The 21,041-nt window shown below is 46.2% G+C and overlaps 1 protein-coding gene across 2 annotated transcripts in view; it reads right to left on the reverse strand.

The window, feature by feature from the left end:
* Positions 1 to 13,484, reverse strand: part of PARVA (parvin alpha) — a 182,525-nt gene extending 169,041 nt beyond the window's left edge. The window contains exons 1-2 of one of the 2 annotated variants that reach the window (XM_030831425.3): positions 13,347 to 13,484; positions 12,935 to 13,157 (exon numbers count right to left, since the gene is read on the reverse strand). In XM_030831425.3, coding sequence (XP_030687285.1) covers positions 12,935 to 13,070 — 136 coding nt within the window. In that variant the 5' untranslated portion in view covers positions 13,071 to 13,157; positions 13,347 to 13,484. Of the gene's footprint in view, positions 1 to 12,934; positions 13,208 to 13,346 lie in introns of those variants that run through there. The other variant, XM_060303493.2, reaches the window with a different exon arrangement.
* Positions 13,485 to 21,041: the final 7,557 nt, after the last annotated feature.

The raw sequence follows: 21,041 nt of genomic DNA on the forward strand, positions 1-21,041 counted from the left end.
CTGAAAGGAAAGTTTATTTCCAGGCCTGGAGTGTAGGGGAGGCTGAGCGAGACGAGACCCAGGCTTCCCATGAGCCTTGGCAGCCTCCCCTCCTACCTCCACTCTGGGGGGCCGGGGAATCCCGAGTCCACACTGAGCCTTAGCCTGCCCCTGCTCCTTTCCTCCTCAGCTACGGTCCTGACTTGCCTGCTAGGTTCTGCCAGCTTCTGTCCCCAGGACCCTGAATCTCAGACCCCGGCTGCACTTAGATGAGCCTCCCTGATTCAGGACTCAGACACCCAAAAGGTGCCAGGGATCCCTGCACCCTGCCATCTCGGTGCCCACGGAGGAGTGCCCTTGCCCCCGAAACTGGGCGACTGGTGTTGCAGACCCTCTTCCTGAACTCCTCTCTCACTTCCCTGCCCCACAGGATGCATTTTCCCTCCCAGCAGGCCCCACAGCCAAAGCCATGCCGGCCAAGACAAAAACTGCTTTAGGAAGAATTGTTTTGAATTGAAAAGTCAATGTAATACTGCAATTGGCAGATTATTCTACCGATGAACGTTTCCTAGAAAGAAACAAGCGCAGAGCCTGGCTCCACCGAGCCCTGTGGTGTAGTCGGGAGCTCTGCGACCTTGGGTTTACATCATTGAGGGAGCAGACACAGGCCGGCAGCCTTGCCCATCTGCCATCCAACATCATCAGCCCCAGGAGACCTGCTGCATCATCCCCAGCTCCTCAGGGTCAGGCTGCGTTTTTCACAGCCTAGAAGAGGGGAGTTGCCTCTGGATTTTAAAAGAGATAAGGGAATGAGTGAAGAGAAATGGGATGTGACTCAGCGATGAAATAAATAAATGCCCGCAATACATCACTCCTAGGGAGGGGATCTGCCTCCACAAGTGATTCCCCAGAAATACTCCCTGGGGTGCTGGGTGTGATAATTACATGCTCCAGCTGGCTCTGATCCATTCTCAGGAGATGAAATGGGACACCTGACTACTGCTTCCTAAGCAGGTTGAGGAAACTGAGTCCCAGAGGCATCAGCCCTGCTCACTCTGTCAAAATCCAACCTGAAACTCAGAAGGCTCCCGAATTCCGTCCCTTCTCTTGTCAGCCTGTGGGGTTCCTCCTCTGGCTTCAAGACCCAGCTTGAAAGCACCACATCGCCTAAGGGGCCCTTCACCCCTGAGATCCAGATTTGTCTGCTGTGGCACTCAGCCCCCTGTCTTGCGATTACCTCCCATTTGTCTGTGGTTACCGACTTGTGGGGCAAGTCCAAGAATTCAGAGGTTAGGAGATGGGAGGAAGTGATCAAGGGAAGGAGGGGCTTCATGAACAAACCTCCACTGGGTCTTACATGCGCCTGGTGAGAACTCAGAGTGACAAAGGGTGGCAGCTGTGACTTCAAGGATGATTATTGCCAAGGCGGACACACCTTGGGTCCTGTTATAGACCAGGCCATGGAAGGGTGAAGAATGGCCATGAGAGGATGTTCTGAAATGAAGACCTGCCTGTACTAGAGCTTACTTTGCACGTATCAGTGGCCAGGATGGAAATCTGTGCTCTCCTGACCCATTCATTTCCCATCCTACCCCACCCCACAGGTGACCCGGTCCTGCCAGAACAGCCTAACTTTCAGCCTAACAATGTTGGTTTTACTTTCAAACAACCTACCAGGAAGACCACCCAGACCCAAAAGCAGTCATGTCTCCTGGTTATCAATTATAAAATATTGATAGTAAGCAAGCCAACTGTTACCCTTTGACCCTATAATTGTACTTCTGGAGCTCCAGTCAAAAAAAATTACTCTGAATATTTAAAAAAAACAACAACACTTTAGGCATTATTTCTAGAAAAATTTTTAAAAGCACCAAAAGAAATGTTTAAGTGAACAATAGGATATTCACTCAGTGGAATATTATGCACCAATAAAAAGTATGTTTAATTAAAAACTATAATAACATGAAAACTATTTACATTATAATAAATGAAAATAAAGATACAGAATTTTTATCTATATAATATACATGGTATAATTACAATTATAAAAAAAGAAAAGTTATAAAGAAGGAAAAAGGAGAAAAAAAAACCACCCCAAATCCTAATAGTGATTGCCTTTGGGAATTGGAACATTGCATGATTGTTTTCTCTTTATATTTTCCCATAAATCCCATAAGTATAGGTTAATTTTATAATGGGGAAGAAAAAACAACTTTTATTTAAAAAGTCAGGAGCTAAGTGATTTGGTTCATTCTTCCTTCCCCCAGGAGAGTGTGCGGTAGTTAAGACTATTTCTGTTTAAACTGATGAAGTTCACTGCTTCTTCCATCCATGGCCTAACATGTCCCTAAGGCTGGTTTGAAGGGAAGCCAATGACACTAGTCACAAAGTTGGTTTTTCTAAGGCTGCGGCAGGTGGGTATGTTCGGAGCAAACAGAATGATCACTTAGTAAATGCTAGGAGAACCAGATTGTAAGCGAGTGCTAGAGGGCTCCCACCCCACACAGATATTCTTCCCGGGCCTGACAAGGAGGCAGCGACCATGAACAGGAGCGAGGCGGAGCTCAGGGGGGCCTGGCATCAGCCACCCTCTGCTTTGGGAGGTTCTTTTTCTTGGTGGGCTGGAGTGGGGAGAGTTGTAGTGATGGAGCTCCCTTGCTGGGAAGTAACAATCGTGGCCGGGCTCTGGCCGATTTTCAGATTTCCTTAGTTCTGCACTTAGTGAGTAAATGAAGCTGAGAGAGGCAAGAAGGGATAAACGGGGCGGGGGAACAGGGCCAACTTGGAGGAACGAAAGGGATTCTGAATCTCTCTTGTAGAGTTCCATCTGCACGTTTCTCTTGTCTCCTCCAAACCTTGCAATTAGGCTACTCCACCTCCGTCCTTCTTCATTGAAGCACTTTAACATGAACGTGTGCAATGCCATTTCCACAAATGAAAACAAAGATTGCTGGCCTTGTCCCACCCTTGGCCAGTGGGCTTCCTCTCAGGCGCTCTGCTGCCGCTGCCCAATCCGCACCCACAGATTCTAGGACCCACACCTCTGGTCTCTGGCGGCCTTTGTGTGTTTGTCAAATAACAGAGCTAAGTGATAATGTCTTCCCACAAAGAGATTCCTGAGGGGAGGGGGGAGGCAGTTTTCTAAGCCCCCCCCCCCACACACACACAGCCAGAAGCGAGGCCTGGATGGAATCAAGGCCCCAGAAGAGTCATCGAAGCTTAGAGCAGAGTTCGAAGTAACCTGGGCATCTTATCCCCACTGACCTTTCTGGCACTTAAATACTGCTTTGCAGAGCACCTGTTAAGTGCCGATGCTGTGCTAGGCACCTGGGATACAATGTGAACAGAACAAATACAACTTCTGTCCTCTGGAGTCTACAGGGAAGATGGAAAAGAAAGGATGAGGCCATCTTGTCCCAGGGGCCCTGGTCCTCAGGCAAAGCCCTCATTTGGATTTCCTACTGACTGCAGGCTACAGAACATATTGAATATGTAAGAGAATGTTTACATCTTTTTTTAAGGTATTTTATTTTTATTTTTAAAAGTATTTTTAAAGCCTTTTATTATTAAAATTGTTGTAGCGCTTTCCTCAACTGTGTTCCTTTTCCCATGGCAGTAAGTGGAGATTTTAGATGCTTACACATGTTTACATAAGGATTTCATCTCTCCTCCTGTACTAATGGCTAAAACATAATTATGAGCTGTGCTTGTTAACCAAATGGAGATATTCCATGAGACAAGGAGACCGATTCCTAATATGGAGGTGTCCTTGGGCCGCAGCCCACTTATCCTGGTTTCCATCTCCTCCTCCCGACACAGAGGTGCCTTCATTAGTGGAGGAAAGAAAGAGGTCTTTGTGATGATGTCACTCCCAGACCACCCTACACAGACAATAAAACTGAATTTGAGAGAAGCCTGGTGAAATGAGAGCTCCGAAGTCATAGAATACCAGAGCTGCAAGGGCCCTGAAAGGTTACTTAGCCTAATCGCCTGATGTTAGAAACGGGCAAAGGGGAAGAGACTTGTCTAAGGTTACACAACCAGTTAGTGGTGGGCTGTTTTCACCAAGGTAAATACGGGGAAATTCATTCCATAGAAACTGCAATATCATTATGTGTTAAATACTATGCCAGGCAGGAGGGGCACAGGAGGAGAACTCTCATCATAATGTGACATGCACAGCCACATGGCAGCACAGAAGGAAGCGTCTTCCCACAAAGGGAAGCGTCTCACTCTTCCTAGGGGAGCTACAGAAGGCATCAAGCAGGACGGGATATCTGAGTTGGGTCTCAATGATTGAACAGGAGTTTGTTGCAGAGAGAAGGGAAGAAGGTCATTCCAGAAACATGGAACCACATGTCTAAAGGTGAAAACACGTGGAAGAACATGATGTGTTTGGGGAATGAAGAGCATTTTCGTATAGCTAAAATGGAGGCTTCTTGAAAGGGATATAATGGAGACTAGACCAAAAGGGCAGACCACGGGGCTTCCCTGGTGGCGCAGTGGTTGGGAGTCCGCCTGCCGATGCAGGGGACACGGCTTCGTGTCCCGGTCTGGGAGGATCCCACATGCCGCGGAGCGGTTGGGCCCGTGAGCCATGGCCGCTGAGCCTGCGCGTCCGGAGCCTGTGCTCCGCAGCAGGAGAGGCCACAACAGTGAGAGGCCCGCGTACCGCCAAAAAAAAAAAAAAAAAAAAAAAGGCAGACCACGGAAAAACTGTGAAGGACTTAATACCACGCTAAGAAGTTTGCTGGGGAGATGTTATCTCGGTGCTTAATAAAACCACATATCGGCAAAAGGATGAAGGGTGGGTTGAACAAAAAAGGACCAGAGCTAGGGAGACTAGTGGGGTGGATACGGCAATACTTCAGGTGGAAAATAAAGACGCTGAAGATTAATAAAATAGGCAATCCCAAAGAAGACAAAGAGCACTCATGAGGCCTGCATTAAGGCAGCAATATTTAGATGGCAGAATTAGCAGGACCTCGTGAGAGATGATTGGCTGTGGGGATGAAACAGAGCAGGGATGGGCGAACTACTGCCCAAGGCCATATCCAGCCTCCATCCATTTTTGCACAGCCCCAGTACTAGGAACGGTTTTCATATTTTACAAGTGACTGAAAAAGAACAAAAGAAAAAGAATATTTTGTGACATATTAAAATTATGTGAAGTTCAAACTTCAGTGTCCATAAGTACAGTTTCATTGGAACACAGCCAGGCTGGTTCATCTGCCTATCATCTGTGGCCTCAAGGGCAGAGCTGTGTAGAGGCCAGAGGGCCAGCAAAGTCTAAAATATTTACTACCTGCCTCTTTGAAAAAAGTTGCTGACCTCTGAAACAGAGGACAACTGCAACATTTCCACCTTAGGCAGCTGGTGGGATGGTGGAAGAGGAGAAGCAGATTTGGGCAAGTGGGACAAATAATAATTCCATTACAGGCATGCTGAATCTGAGGGTCCCGTGACACATCCAGGAGACAGTGGAAAGATGTATCTGGATACAAGATCTGGATTTGAGATGTGGATTGGGGAACCACAAATGGGCAGGTGGCCCTTGAAGCCATGGGAGTAAGTGAGAAAATCCATGGAGAGGAAAACAGAATGAGAGGGCAAAGCAGGTGAAGTCAGGACCCCGGGAAATGCTGCTGAGAGGTAAACAAATAACAGAAGCTCGAGAAGGAGTCCAAAAAAAATAGACACAGGGAACAATTCAGTGTGGATAAGATCAAGGGAGAAGAGAATTTTAAGAAATTTTAAGAAAGAAAAAGTTGAGGGACTTTTAAGGAATTTTAAGAAAGAAAAAGTTGAGGGACTTCCCTGGTGGCACAGTGGTTAAGAATCCGCCTGCCAATGCAGGGGACATGGGTTCTATCCCTGGTCTGGGAAGATCCCACATGCCGCGGAGCAACTAAGCCCATCTGCCACAACTACTGAGCCTGTGCTCTAGAGCCCGCGAGCCACAACTACTGAGCCCGCACGCCTAGAGCCTGTGCTCTGCAACAAAGAGAAGCCACCGCAATGAGAAGCCCATGCACCACAATGAAGAGTAGCCCCCGCTCGCCACAACTAGAGAAAGCCCGTGCATAGCAACGAAGACCCAATGCAGCCATAAATAAACAAACAAACAAATAAATAAATAAATTTATAAAAAGAAAAAGTTGAATAATACGAACGCCACCAAGAGCCCAAGAGGAGTGACGATTGAAAAGGAGACTGGATTCTGGAGAATTTAGCCAGTGAAGTGTAAATCTTGGGAACAGAATAAATTCTTCAATCGACTTCCAGGAGTCCACACTCTCCCACTTCCCCTCCTATCACACTGGTCACTCCTTTCCAGCCTCTCTCGCTGGTTCCCCCTCATCTCCCAATTTCTAAATGTTGGAAAGTCCATGAACCTCTTCTACGTCCTATACTCCTTCCTTGATGATCTCCTTCAGTCTCATGGCTTTAAGTACACCTACACACAGAGATGTCTCCAGCCCAGAACCCTCCCCTGAGCTAGATTCCTAGAAGCAACTGCGAACTCAATATGGCCCCGGGAAGTCCAGGAGGCACCTCTAACTAAACAGGTCCAAAAGAGAGTCCTGCTCTTTCTCCCCACATCAGCTCTTCCTGTAGAATTCTCCAACTCAGTTAACGTCAATTCCATCTTTGGGTTTGTTCAAACCCAAACCCTGGAGTCATCTTGATTCTACTCTCTCACCTTCCATCCGATCTTTCAACAGATCCTATCCACTGTATCTTCAAACTATATCCAGAACTGAACGCTCACCCCTCCACTGCTACCGCTCAGTGCCAGACCACCTCTGTCTCTCACCTGGATCTAACCTGGAGTTAGGAGTGGCCTCCTAACTCACCTCCCTGTTTCCACTCCTGCCCCCCTCAGCCACTTACCACCATCAGAGCAAGCGTGATCACATTATTCCTCGGCACAAAACTTCCCGCGTCCCTCTGAGTAAAGGCCCCAGGCTTACGATGGCCTCCAGAACACTACACAGCTGTCCCCTCACTCTAATTACCCCTGAGACCCCTGAGACCTCACCACCTTCCACAGTTGTCCTCAAGACACCAGGCCCACTCCCGCCTCAGGGTCTTTGAATCTGCCATTCCCTCTACCTGCAGTGTTCTTCTCCAAGATACACATACTGTGCTCCCTCACTTCCTCAGGACCTTACCCAAGTAAACCCTTCTCGGTGAGGCCTTCTCTAGCCACCCTATTTAAAACTGTCAACCATCCCTCCTCCCTCACTCCACAACGCTCCATTTCCCCCTTCCCTGCTTTATTTTGCTCTAGAGCACTTATCACTACTCTAATACAATATGTACATTTTACCAATTAATCTTGTCTTTTCTACTAGAAGGCAAGCTCATGAAGGCAGGGATGTCTGTCTGTTTGTTCCCTGCCATATCCCAGCACCTAACACAGTGCCTGTCACATGGCAGGCAACTCAATATATAACTGGTGAAACAATGGGAATAGTGGATCAGCAAGTGACTAGGAGCTCAGAAAGGGGAAGCCAGTGCAGACAACTTTTCCAAGGCCTCTGGTGAGCAACTAAGAGGAAACCAGCATCGGGAGTGTCTACAAATGGCAAAGACTCAAGCATATTTGCAGATGTTAAGGTGCTAGAGCAGCATGAAAAAGATTGGGGATATGAGAGAAACGATATGGCTATGCCAAGTCTGGGAAGAAGTGGAAGTGAAGGGCCTCATGAGCAAGGGAAGAAAGGACCTCCTCGGAGGGGACTAAGAGAGGGAGGGGACAGGAAAGGACAGGTGTAGATACAGATGAGACTGGCGGGTGGGGGGGGGGTGAAGAAAATTTGAACAAGTTCATACCTGGCACTTAATTTTCTATCTCAAGGTCTGGGGAAGAGCTTGAGTGACAAGGGTTTCAACATGGCACTTTGGAAAATGAAGATGCAAGCTGATTAGGAGAGAAGGATTGCTCAGCAATGCTGAGGCTTCTGCTCACTCTAGAAACCATAAATCTATTGCAGAATTTGGGGATTTCCCCCAGTTACACGGGACAGCCAATGAGAACCAAAATGGTACACTTTGGGCACCAGACAAAATGTAAAAACTCTGAGGGATGATAAATATAGGAATAACCATTGCTGCAGGCCTAATTTAGGACACCTTCAGCTGGGAGATACAATTCAAGATGACATTCCTGGAAAGAGCAAGTCGTGAAGACAGATTTGGAGGAAGGCAGGTGAAAAGCGGCCCTTTGGCAAGTAGACTCTGAAAGGCTAGTCTAAGAACTACGCAGCATAAATGGGGACTGGAAACCCGAAACGAGAAGATCCACAGAGGAAAAACAAAAGCTACCTAGCTACGACTCATGAGAATGGGACCAGATATTTGTAAATGCTGAAATGTGACATCTTGGGAAACAGGATGATCTGACTTGCAAAGAAAGATCCCTCATTTCTAAAGGACCAAAAGAGTGCTACACAGGCTTCATACTGTCGTGTGAAGCTTTTTGCAGAACCTGCAGAATCTTCTTGCAGTCCATGATGAAAAGACTATTTCAAATTTGAAAGACTATTTAAAACTGAGCCGTCAATTTTAATAGCTTCCATTATTTGTGCCATGCTTTGTCTCATTTAAGCCTCACAACCTCCATGTAAGGAAGGAATTTTTATTCCCATTTTATGGATGAAAAAACAGAGGTTTCGAAGCATTGAGGAACTTGTCCGAAGTCATAGCAATAAATAGGCAGACCAGAAATCAAGCCCAAATATGTCTGGTCCCAAAGACCATGCTTTTAGCCTCTATTCTCTCTTGCCTCCCTCATGCTATTTTTTTCTTATGAAACACAGGAGTGATCATTAGTTTTACTATATTCTTATGAGACTGCCAGTCATTCTATGATATGTTAGTAGGTATTCTTAGGAAAACATACTTTTAATATGAAATTATTGACCTAAATATTCTAACATGTATCTGACTGTGAGACACAACAGGTTTCAAGTGAATGAATGGGAGTCCTTGGGCCCAGGAGAATTCTACGCCAAAGCACTGGGGAAATCTGTGGATAGACCAGCGTCCATGATCTTGAGGAATCATGAAGAATGGGAGGTTCCAGAACACTAGGAGGAACATGGAAGAAGGCAGTCTCTGCAAAGCACAGAGCTGTGAGTTTATGCAGGATCCAGAGCAAGACCTAGCCTTATTGCTACTGAAGAGATGGTTAGTGGGCCCTTGACAGGGAAAGCACCGATCACGGAGATCCAGCACGTGCTCGCCAAGAGCAGGTCATTTCAGACCAACCCCACTGCCATCTTTGACTCTGCAGGACCACCCCGTGTAGCAGCAAGCGGCTATAGCTGGGTGACGGCATCCCTTTAGAAGAAGCACATGCTCTTCCATTCACCCCCTTACATCCCCTGGATTAGCTAATAGACTGAATAACAGAATCAGGACTTAACAGTTAAGTACTATAACAAGGATAAAAATAAGATCTTGCCCTTGGTTTCAAAAACCCAACTGAGCCAATCCAAGATAGGGAAGGGAATGATTTAGGAGCAACAAACATTAAAATGTCTTTGAGTGAGCTGGTAACAAGCTCAGAGAGAGCTGTGATGTTGCTGGCAGAATAAAGGAAAGCAGCCTCAGCTGCATTAACAGAATGTGGTGTCTCTGCTAGAACAAAGGAGGTGACAGCCCTGTCCTAACGGACCGGACTACCACCATACTGTGTTGACTTCTGGGCAGCTCACTTTGAGAGTCTGCTAGTTATTCTGTGTTTCTCAACACTCCCACTATGATCTACTCTCTGCATTGCTCTGCGCCCTAAGGGAGCTGACCCCGACGTATTGCATCACCCAGATTCCCTTGCCCTGGTGACTTCCCACGGGGTCTGGCCAATGGGAAGAACCAGCAAGAGGTTCAAGGGCAAGAAGAGAGAGAACATGCAAGTACCTCTTGCGGCACTGTCTCCCTGCTCCATCTCCACATTTCCGACAGTGGCTGTGTCCCTCTACAGCTACAGTTCCTATCAGGCAGCGCCCCTTCCATAGCTCCAGCTCTCAGTGGGTTGCGGTTTGCTCCCCTGGCCCTTCAGGCCTAGGGGTGGTAATGGCTTCCCCTTGGTGGTAACTCCTACCTGTCTCAGCATCCTTCTGGGTTCTCTTCACCCTGCCCACATCTCTGTAAACAGTCCCTTCACCACATTATTTTTAAAATCCCAACTAATGTGCCCTTCTGTTTCTTGCACAGACCCTGACTGAAACTGAAAAGATAGGATACCAGGGGGCCATGAAGCTCATCTGTGAGGACCAGCTACTGGAACAGAGGATGTTTGGACTGATCAAGGGGCTCCACAAAACAGGCTGGTCCACTTGGAGAAAGTGAAGAGCCACCGTCCCACTCGTTCTCCTGGCTGCATGAACAGAATAGTAGTACATACAGAGAGACCACCTTTGAGCTCAATATAAAGTAAACTTTTCTAAAGAGTTGGCAAAGTGGGGTGAGCACTTCTGGTAGGTCATGAGCTTCAGTAATTCTCAGGTGCCCAGTCTCAAGCTGGAGAGCCCATATCGGGAACACTGTAGGAAAAAGTTACAGGGATACCTAGGAGAAGACTCTCCAATCCAGGGTTTCACAATTTGTTACCAACTACACACTACTCACACAACGGTTTTCCGAAATAAGCACACTGGAGGGAGGGCAGGGACATTTTTGGGGATATGTTTTGCTGCTTCTCAATTCAATATAGAGAATAGAAGTCTAGTTCTTTGTATCAAACTTGATAATTCTCAACACTGAGTTCTTTTTCATGCTTTAAGATAACTCAGGAACATGAAACTTATTTTACATATCATCATCACAAACTTAAAAATGTTTATTCCCAAACCACTGAAGTCTATGAAAATAAAAAAAATTTTTAACTAAGCATCTTCTACCTACACACCAGTCACTAGCCCTTTTTCCGACTGTCACCTCATTATTCAAAATAAAAATCAGGATGCTACAAATAAATGGTGGAGAGGATGTGAAGAAAAGGGAACCCTTGTCTACTGTTGGTGGGAATGTAAATTGGTGCAGCCACTTTGGAAAACAGTATGGAGGGTCCTTAAAAAACTAAAAATAGAACTATCATATGACCCAGCAATTCCACTCCTGGGTATATATCTGGAAAAGATGAAAACTCTAATTCAAAAAGATACATGTACCCTAATGTTCATAGCAGCACTATTTACGATAGCCAAGATGTGGAAGCAACCCAAGTGCCTATCAATAGATGACGGGATTAATAAGATGTGGTGTAAGAGAAAAACAAATACCGTATGCTAACACATATATATGGAATCTAAAAAAAAAAAAAAAAGGTTCTAATGAACCCAGGGGCAGGACAGGAATAAAAATGCAGACGTAGAGAATGCACTTGAGGACACGGGGAGGGGGAAGAGTAAGATGGGACGAAGTGAGAGAGTACCACTGACATATATACACTACCAAATGTAAAACAGATAGCTAGTGGGAAGCAGCCGCATAGCACAGGGAGATCAGCTCAGGGCTTTGTGACCACCTAGAGGGGTGGGATAGGGAGGGGGGGAGGGAGACGCAAGAGGGAGGAGATATGGGGATATATGTATACGTACAGCTGATTCACTTTGTTATACAGCAGAAACTAACACAACATTGTAAAGCAACTATACTCCAATAAAGGTGTTTAAAAAAAATAGATGTGGTGCATATATATATATATATATATATATATATATAGTGGAATATTACTCAGCCATAAAAAAGGAACACTGCCATTTGCAGCAACATGGATGGACCTAGAGAATATTAGGCTTAGTGAATTAAGCCAGACAAAGGCAAATACCGTATGATATCACTTATATGTGGAATCTAAAAAAATAATACAAATGAATGTATATGCAAAGCAGAAACAGACTCACAGACATAGAAAACAAACTTGTGGTTATCAAAGGAAAGAGAGAAGCAGGGAGGGACAAGTTAGGGGTGTGAGATTACAGATACAAACTATTATATATAAAGTAGATACGCAACAAGGATATACTGTATAGCACAGGGAATTATACCCATTATCTTGTAATAATCTGCAAAAAATACTGAATCGCTATGCAGTACACCTGAAACAAACACAATATTGTAAATCAACTATACTTCAATTAAAAAAAAAAGGATGCAAAATCTGCCCATGGGACAAAATATTTTACATGTAAACTGTCCTGGAAAAAAATACGATCACCTCAATTCACCCTGGTGAGAAAAAGGAAATGGTGTTTGCGAGAGCCCTTAACTCTTGAGTTCACAGAAGGGTCAGATCAGATCCCAGGATGCTACAAGTGTGTGTGTCTAATCGAGGTTTTCTCCTTGGGTGTGAGTTTATCATTTATCACAAGGCGGGACTGCTAGGACTGCCACCTCTCCACTCATTCGTTCGACAAACATTTGGTGTTGATCTACACATTAATAGAGCCCTGCTGGGCCCTGGGGACGGACGAGAGACCCAGAGGCCAAGGCTGCTACCGTACACTTCAGCAGGTCTAGGAAATGATCTGATTTCAAAGACCAATGAAGGCAAAGAACCCAGAAAAGTTTCAGAAGAAACTTGGAAACTGCCAGCCTTCGGCGCGAAGAAGGCGGGGACTTGGGGCCCAGGGGAGGACGCCGCCTCCGGGCTGGCGGGCCCGGCCGCCTCCTCGGCCCCCGGCCCAGCGCGGGCGTCGCCTGGTTGCAGGCCCGAGTCGCCACACCCGATCGCCGCGGGGCCCAGGAGGGCAGCGCCCGGGCGACCCAGAGCAGGGCTGCGGCGAGGCCCGGCCCCATGAGACATTCCCGGGCAGCGCGCGCCCGCACCGCCGCGCGCCCCGCTCCCCGGCGCCGGGCACCCGCGGCGCGCTCCCGCCCTGCCCGAGGAGCCCCGGCCCCTCGGCCCCCCGCCCGGCAGCTCGCCGGCCCGGGCCGCACTCACCCTCCTTGGCTTTCTTCCTCCGCGCCAGAGTTCCTCCGAGTTTCCCCAAGAACGAGTCATCTTTCTTCCGGGACGGGGGCGACTTGGGAGTGGGGGACTTGGGGACAGACGGCGACTTCTGCGGGGAGGTGGCCATGGCGACGAAGCGGGCAGCCGCGGGCCGGTCGGGACGCGGAGCGGGCGCCGGGCGGACGCGGCGGGCGCGGCGGGACTGAGACTGCGGCTTTCCAAACGGAAGCGGAATTATTCCAAGCATTTGAGGCAGCTCACGCTCGCCTTTCCCTTCCCTCTCTCCCTCCCTCGCGCCGCCCTCCGCCCTGAAAGGAGCTGCGCGCTCGGGGCCCGCGCCCCGCTGCTGCCCGGAGCAGGGAGGATGCCCCAGATCTGCCCCTTGCAGGACGTGCGGCCTTACCTGTTTCGGTGTGTATGACCCTCTCAGCCTGGGAGCCCTGGAGCCTGGAGGCCGTACTTGCCCCGGCTCCGCACTCAGCAGAGTTCCTCGCTCCAACCCAGGGTTCAGTGATTGCTGAACTGAACCCACCTGCTACTCTGTCTCCCGCTAATTTGGCCAGGCTGCTGGGTGAGGAGCTCGCTCCTCCCCTGCATTTCAAACTGTAGTTATTAGGCCCGTTCTTGTGCCCATGAAAGAGTGAGCCTGCTCAGGAAGAAATAGAGGGAACCAAAATGTGTTCGGGCCCCACCAGCTGGACACATCCAGCTGTTCCTGCACTTATCCATGACTGTCAACCTCCTCTACACCTCCAACCAAGAGTGAGAAGTTTGAAGTTCATGAGTACAGGCCAACACCTAGAGACATCTGTGTTTCTAGCAGCTCAATGGCTTGTACAAAGGAGGATCCCAAATGTAGGTGGAAACATGAATGGGAAGGTACGGCCATCGGCTCCTGTGGGAACCGCCTCTCCACCCCTCCCCCACCCCCAACTTATCTTGCCTTAAATAAAAGCAACAGAGTGACAGGGGAGTGGCACAAAAGCCAGCATTTCAAGGACTCATGCTGGAAATGATTAAAAGGCACATTTTACTGTGCTTGGCCACTTGAGGTTCTCACGTGGGCTCCCCTGGCTGTCTTCGGGTCTCTTTTTCACACACACACACACACACACACTCACACAACCCCTTGGCAACTGTGTTTCCTCCAAGTAGCTACAGCTGATTGACCCTGAGTGATCACCTGACCCAAAGGGCCCTAATGCTTGACTGGAGAGCAGCCAATCAGATAGTCTCCATCAAGAATCTAAGCTAGAGACAGTTGTCAGAAGTCCAGCACTTAGCGATGATAATGCAGACTCAAGACTGGGGGGGTCCATTTTTAGCCACAGGCCTGCCGATGAGTAGAGAAACAAAACAATGGAGCAACGAAGTGTGCTCAAGAAACCTTGTGGTCTGAGTAATGAAAAACCATGGGAGTAGCTGCCTGGACCTAGAACCTCTTCTGAGGGCCTACCTGTAGTTCTCAGGAGGGCCATCTGTGCTTCCTTCTGAGGACATGTTCCTAAAGCCTTGTAATCACCCATCCACCTTTACTTGAGCCAGTCAGCCAACTAACAAGCAACGATTCCTGAGAACATAAATTTAACGAGGTGGTCAATAGATTCTCAGCAGATATGTGTTCATCTTGTCTTTGCTTAAGAGTCGTAATTTGACCTCTTTTGAAAGTTATGCTTTAGCTGTTTCCTCTTACCTAGTAGAAAGCAGAGAACTCACAATGACTGCTAGAATTCATGCGAGAGATTACAATAACCACCTGCTCCTGCACCACCACCCTGATAAACCTTAAAGACATGTTGAAACGTCAAAGTAGGTTCCCGTTTTGATTACATCATTCATAATTCTTGTGCAGGATATTTTATACATAAGGATATGTCCAAAATCTGATCTCCACCCTTGGAACTCTTATCGGGGAATCATGAGACACACACCTCAATAGCTGTGTGATCTTGGACAAGTTTACTCCCATTTCTGAGTCTCTGTTTCTTCATCTACAGAATGAAGTGGTGGGAGAACATAATGGTTCTCAAACCTGATTGTGCTTCACAGTCCCTTAGGGAGTTTGTTACAGTCATGGGCCCAGTCTCTAGAAATTCTGATTCAGTACATCTGAAGTGAAATCAAGGGATAGGTATTTTTTAACAGGGATTAATTACATCAGGTGATTTTGATGTAGCTGATTCATGCACTGATGTTCGGGCATCTAGAACCACTTCCAGTTCTGTGGTTCTCTATTCTTCACCAATTGCTGATCTCCGTATGCAGGGCTTAGGTTCTAAATACGACATGGTCAAATTTATACATGGAGATCTCTTAAACTGCTCATGCATGCTTTTGCATCTACACTCCTCTTTGGTAATTTTTATGCATACTAAAGTTTGAAAATGATTGAGCAAGACTAAATGGAGGAACAAACAAAGGCTTGATTGTGGGATGCTAGCTCCCGGGAACTACCAGCAAAATAAGGTGTAGAGAAGGCAAAGCTGAGTTTATTGTACACCATGGTAAGGAGATTCCTGCCTTGGTAGGGTCTTAGCAGCATCTTGGACTAGGGTAGAGCACAACAGGGATATTTCTAAGGTTTTGGAATCTGGTTTAAGGCAGGTCTTTCAGTGGGGTTAGTGCTTGATTAACTTTGGCTAAGGATTGTAATATACTAGGTTAGGATTGGTGGACACAGGGCAAGATTTTCAAAGAGTCTTGGAGGGTAAATAGTCTTTAATGTTATCTATTGAAAAGTTTAAGTGTTTTATGTTCATTTCAGTGAGATTTGGGGGGAGGTTCTTGAACAATAAAGTTATTTGTAACTTTCATCTTTCTATGCAAGAGTTTTTTTTTCTGGTACGCGGGCCTCTCACTGTTGTGGTCTCTCCTGTTGTGGAGCACAGGCTCCGGACGCGCAGGCTCAGCGGCCATGGCTCACGGGCCCAGCCGCTCCGCGGCATGTGGGATCTTCCCGGACCGGGGCACGAACCCGTGTCCCCTGCATCGGCAGGCAGACGCTCAACCACTGCACCACCAAGGAACCCCGCAAGCGTTTTTTTGAATAGTTGAAGTTATATTGTTAAAGACAGGGGACTGGTAAAGTCCCGTTAAGGTGACAGTAACCTATATGGGTATGAATGGATTCCAAGGTCTCAGAATTATGCAGATGTCTTGTTATTGAAACTTTTCTGCCTCTTAGATAATTATCAATCTCTCTTGAAAGGCCAAGTGGAATGGATGCTGAATTATAAATCAGTGCTATTCAAAGTGTAGTCTGAAAACCAGTATTGTCTGCAAACTGCTGTTAGTCCTCGATGATCTAAATATAGAAACTAGAGTGTTTAGAAACTTTTATACAATTTAACAGTGCAATTTTATATTTATTCTTTTATATTGTATTTTACAAAAATATTGATCTACGATGGATTGGACCTTCACCATAGATCGTTTGAAAAGCACTGTTCCAACTTGCTCTGGTTTGCTTACAGATTTTTATACACTCTCTTTTGATATTATGCTTTTATAGTCCTTATGGATATGAATTGATCGGGTGTTTGTTCAAAGGTTAAATGACATAATATATTGGAAAGCACCTTGCATGGGGCCTGGCATTGAAGAAGACAGAATCTAAATCTAGCTTAATCAGGGACACACACTGCAGGCTGTTCATTGATAAGATGCAAAGAAGAACCTGCGCCAGCTCCCTCTAATCTAAATTGATACTTACAATCATGGCCCCACTGACCAGCTGCCCCTCTCATGCTTGGTCATTGGTTTCATCTTACCCAGGCGTTACATGATAAGGACAGCCTCATAAGTTACATGTGTGTTGCTGTGAGACTCTGCTGACTCTCTAGGCCAGTCTCTCTTCGAAATGTATACCTAAGCAAACTGTCCTGGGAGAGAATAACTCAGATTCCAGTCCTAGCTCAGTGGCTAGATGACCTTGGGCAAATATCTGTCCTTCCTGTACTTTCATTTCCATCATCAATAAAGTGAAACCAAGGTAGTTCCTACTAACTGAACATCCCACTTATCTTATGATCGACAGTTTCAATCTAGGTTATACCCAACAGAATGAGTACATTTGTGTACCTGTATACATGTTCTAGAAGATTCATAGCAGCACCATTCAAATGCCTATTAACAGTTGAATTGATAGGTAAATTGGGATAGTCACACAACGTAATGTTATACAGCGATGAGAGTGAACAGTTTGCAACTCCAGAAGCAATAGGAATGTCCTTCACAATATGTTGAGTGAAAAAAAATTCAGACACAAAAGAGCCTATGCTGTATCATTCTATTCATATAAAGTTCAAAAAACAGGCAAAACTAGTCTCTGATGTTAGAGTCATGAAAATGATTAGGTTTGGGAGGGGTAGTGACTAGAACAGGGAGGGGGGAAGGTATGAGAGAGGCTACTGGAGCTGGTGATGTTCTGTTTCTTGATCCGGGTGCTGATTACATGGGTGTATTTACTTTGAAAATTCATGGAGTGTTTACTTACTAATTTGAGCAATTTTCTGTAAGTATATTGTACTTCAATAAAAATTTACACACTTAGCACAAAAATGACTGATTTTTTTAAATGAAGCCATGGGATTGCATGCTCTGTAGGGTCCCCTTTACCTCTATGGTCTCCTTCTCCGACTCCCATGTTTAACTTATGAGCTGTTCTGATCATGTAACCCTTGAGTAAGGTGAAACTGATGACCAGTGGCCCACATCACTCAAAAATCCACTCAAACTAGGACAGTTCTGTCCCCAGACCTTCCCTTAGAGGACCATTTTTCTAGCTAAGCACGTGCAGCCCTCAGCCACCCAGCATTGTTCCCATTCTGGTCCCCTCAGCAATTTCAACATGTAGGACTTTGTGATTTACAAGGTAGGACCGTGTCATGGTGAAGGTCTGGGGTTCAAATTGCCATTCAGCAGCCAAATATCTGTATAATTTAACCTCTCGGTGCCTCAGTTTTCTCATCAAAATGAGTTCTCTCCTCATAAGCTTATTGGGACGATCAAGAGAGTTAGTATAAACAAACTACTCAGCTCAGTGCCCAGCAGATAACAAGTCTTAGTTCAATAAATATTCATTATTAGTATCTCTTTTGAGACTCATATGATATTATCATTACCTCCATTACATAGATGAATAACTTGAAATTTGGAGAGTTTAAACTTGCTTCAGATCACATAGCAAATAACCGAGAGAATAATACTATAGCCTTTAGAATCTGTTCTGCCAAAGAGTCATAGAATCTACAGTTTTCAGCTACGATTATAGTCCTTCAGAATAAAGACTATATTTCCCTGCTAGGTGTGAGTACATGATTAAATTTCAACCAATGAGATGTAAGCAAAAGTGTTATATGACAGCTTCTAGGAGTCCTCCTAACGGTAGATGGGAATTGGATGTTCAGCTTCTCAGACCATCATACTATGCGATACAGGCCAAGCCTCCCACTGAGAACAGCTGGAAAAGCTGGACAAAATGTAAACTAAATCTGTTTGAGAGCACTGGAAAGCTGACGGAACTTACAGGGCCAAGATCTAGGAGAAGGAGGAAACCCAGAGAGGTGAGCCGGTCACTGGGACTACTTTCCCCCTAGAGGCACCTGCCAATTTCAGAGGCAGCAGCTGAAGAGGTTGAGCAGGGCAGTTGCCAACCTCACAAGGGTAGAAAGACAAACGTTCAGGTGGCACCAAACTGGGGGCCTCTAGTAAGGCCCCCTCGCTTTGGTTGGGGACTCCAAAAGATTTCACTCTAGTAGACAAAGAGAAAAGAAAGGCATTTTCAGTTAAAAAAAAAAAACCACACAACTGAGAAAAATTATTAATAAATAGCAGATCCAAACAAAAGGAAATACTAAAGTGGATGGCAGAAGGAAAATTGTTCCAGATGGAAGAAGAAAGAACAAATAAAAGGATAAATAAATGGGTGCAGCTAAAAGAATGTTAACTACATAAAATGACAATAATAATGTCTTACAGGGTTTAAAAATACATAAATCAAATTAAAATGCACAAAAGCAAAAGCATTTAAATTGGGAAGTGAGTAAATGAAGTTAAGTTCTAAGATCCAGGCATTATCTGTGAAGAAGTAAAAGTAACAATTTATACTGGACTTTGATAAATCGAGGAATCATGTTGCAACCTCTAGGGTAACCATTAAAAGAACAGTAAAAGAGTAACTACTAAGATAATGGAGAGATAATTGGAGTGTGTGTGTTCCATTCAGACAGATTTCGTAAATTGTGTTTATATCTGTCATATTTAAGGCAACATGTCTTTTGCATTCTATTTTGCTGTGTTCCTTCTTTGCTGTGTAGGTTAAAAACCCAGGATAGAGGTAAACTAAGCAACAACTCAAATCAAATTAAGGTAAAATTCAAACTGGAAGAGGCTTTCACTGGGGAAAGCTTCACATTCCCCAACTGTGAATACCATATGTTATGGGTTGAATTGTGTCCCCTAAAAAAGACAGGTTGAAGTCCTAACCCCTAGAACCTTACAATATGACGTTATTTGGAAGTGGAGTCACTGCAGATGTAACTAGTTATGTTAAAATAGCATGTTAGGAGGCTTCCCTGGTGGCGCAGTGGTTGAGAGTCCGCCTGCCGATGGAGGGGACACGGGTTCGTGCCCCAGTCCGGGAAGATCCCACATGCCACGGAGCGGCTGGGCTCGTAAGCCATGGCCGCTAAGCCTGTGCGTCCAGACCTGTGCTCCGCAACGGGAGAGGCCACAACAGTGAGAGGCCCGCGTACCGCAAAAAAAAAAAAAAAAAAAAAAAAAAAGCATGTTAGGTCATACTAGGTGGGCATCTAATACAGTAAGACCAGTTAGGAGAGGATGGAATTTAGACCCTGACATGCACAGAGGAAAGATGATGTGAAAACACATGGGAGGAAGAGGCCTACTGGAACTGTGCTGTCACAGCCAAGGAATGCCTGGGGCCACCAAAGGCTGGAAGAGACCAGAAAATACCCTCCCCAGGGGCTTGAGAGGAAGCATTGCCTGGAAGTCACCTTCATTTTGGACTTCTGGCCTCCAGAACTGTGTGAGAGTAAATTTCTGTTGTTTTAAGCCACCCAGTTTGTGGTGCTTTGTTACAGCAGCCCTAGGAAACTGATATACCATCTAAGGGACAATATGGGAGGCACCTGCAGATCATGAAGAGGGTTTTACAAAGGGTCTGGATCCCAATCAGTCATTGGAGGTTGTTTGACTACATCAAAGCAGCGGGATCAGGGGATGCGGAGAGAAGCTAGACAGAGCCTCTTGGAGACCTCTTTAATCACTGAAAGCAATGTATGCTCATGGGATGAAAGGAATGTGTGAAATGAAATGGTTCTGGACTCAGAGCCTTAAGTGAGAATTCCTATTGCACATTCCCCTCAGGAACTCTGGGATATTAGCAGTGGCCTTCGAAGACCAGGCTGCCAGTGGGCATGTCCTTCAGGGGTCCTACTTGCTGAGGGCAGGGGTGGGCAAGGGCTTCTCTAGGTGAGCAGGGAAGGCATTGGGCCGGGGGAACATCGGTAGACCTCAGCCTTGGTTTGTGACATGGTGGACTGAGGGTGGGGATGGTTTTGAGGCTCCCACAGATGATGCTATTCAAATGGCCTCTGATCCAGCCGTGGCGGAATGTGTCCCAAGTTCTCAGAGACAGGTGACCTGCTTACCTATTCTTCAGGTGCCTAGGAATGAACTGTAAACATTAGTAGGGGGATTTCCTCACCTGAGCATGATAGCTGAGCGTCACCTACATGTAGAGTTGAAGCCACTAAAATCAGTGGCTCCTACTTGAGTTATTTAGCAGAGGACTGGAGAACCCTCCAAAGAATCAGCAGCAGGGGTGAAGATTTTAAGGATAGAAAGGGGCAGTTGTCACCCACTTCAGACTCAGCCACGTAAGAGTACCTGGGGTTCCAGTGATTCTGTTGGTGTGGTCGTGTCACAGGCCACCGAGATAATTCCCAAGGTCTCCCCTACCCCTTCCCAGGGCAGGTAATCAGGGGAGCAAGGTCTTCTTTGTCACGGATGTAATCCGTCGTAATCCATCTTCTTCCCACACCCACCTCCAGGCTTGTGTGGTCTGGAGGAGCGA

Source organism: Globicephala melas, chromosome 8 (assembly GCF_963455315.2).
Source record: "Globicephala melas chromosome 8, mGloMel1.2, whole genome shotgun sequence".
NCBI lineage: Eukaryota > Metazoa > Chordata > Mammalia > Artiodactyla > Delphinidae > Globicephala > Globicephala melas.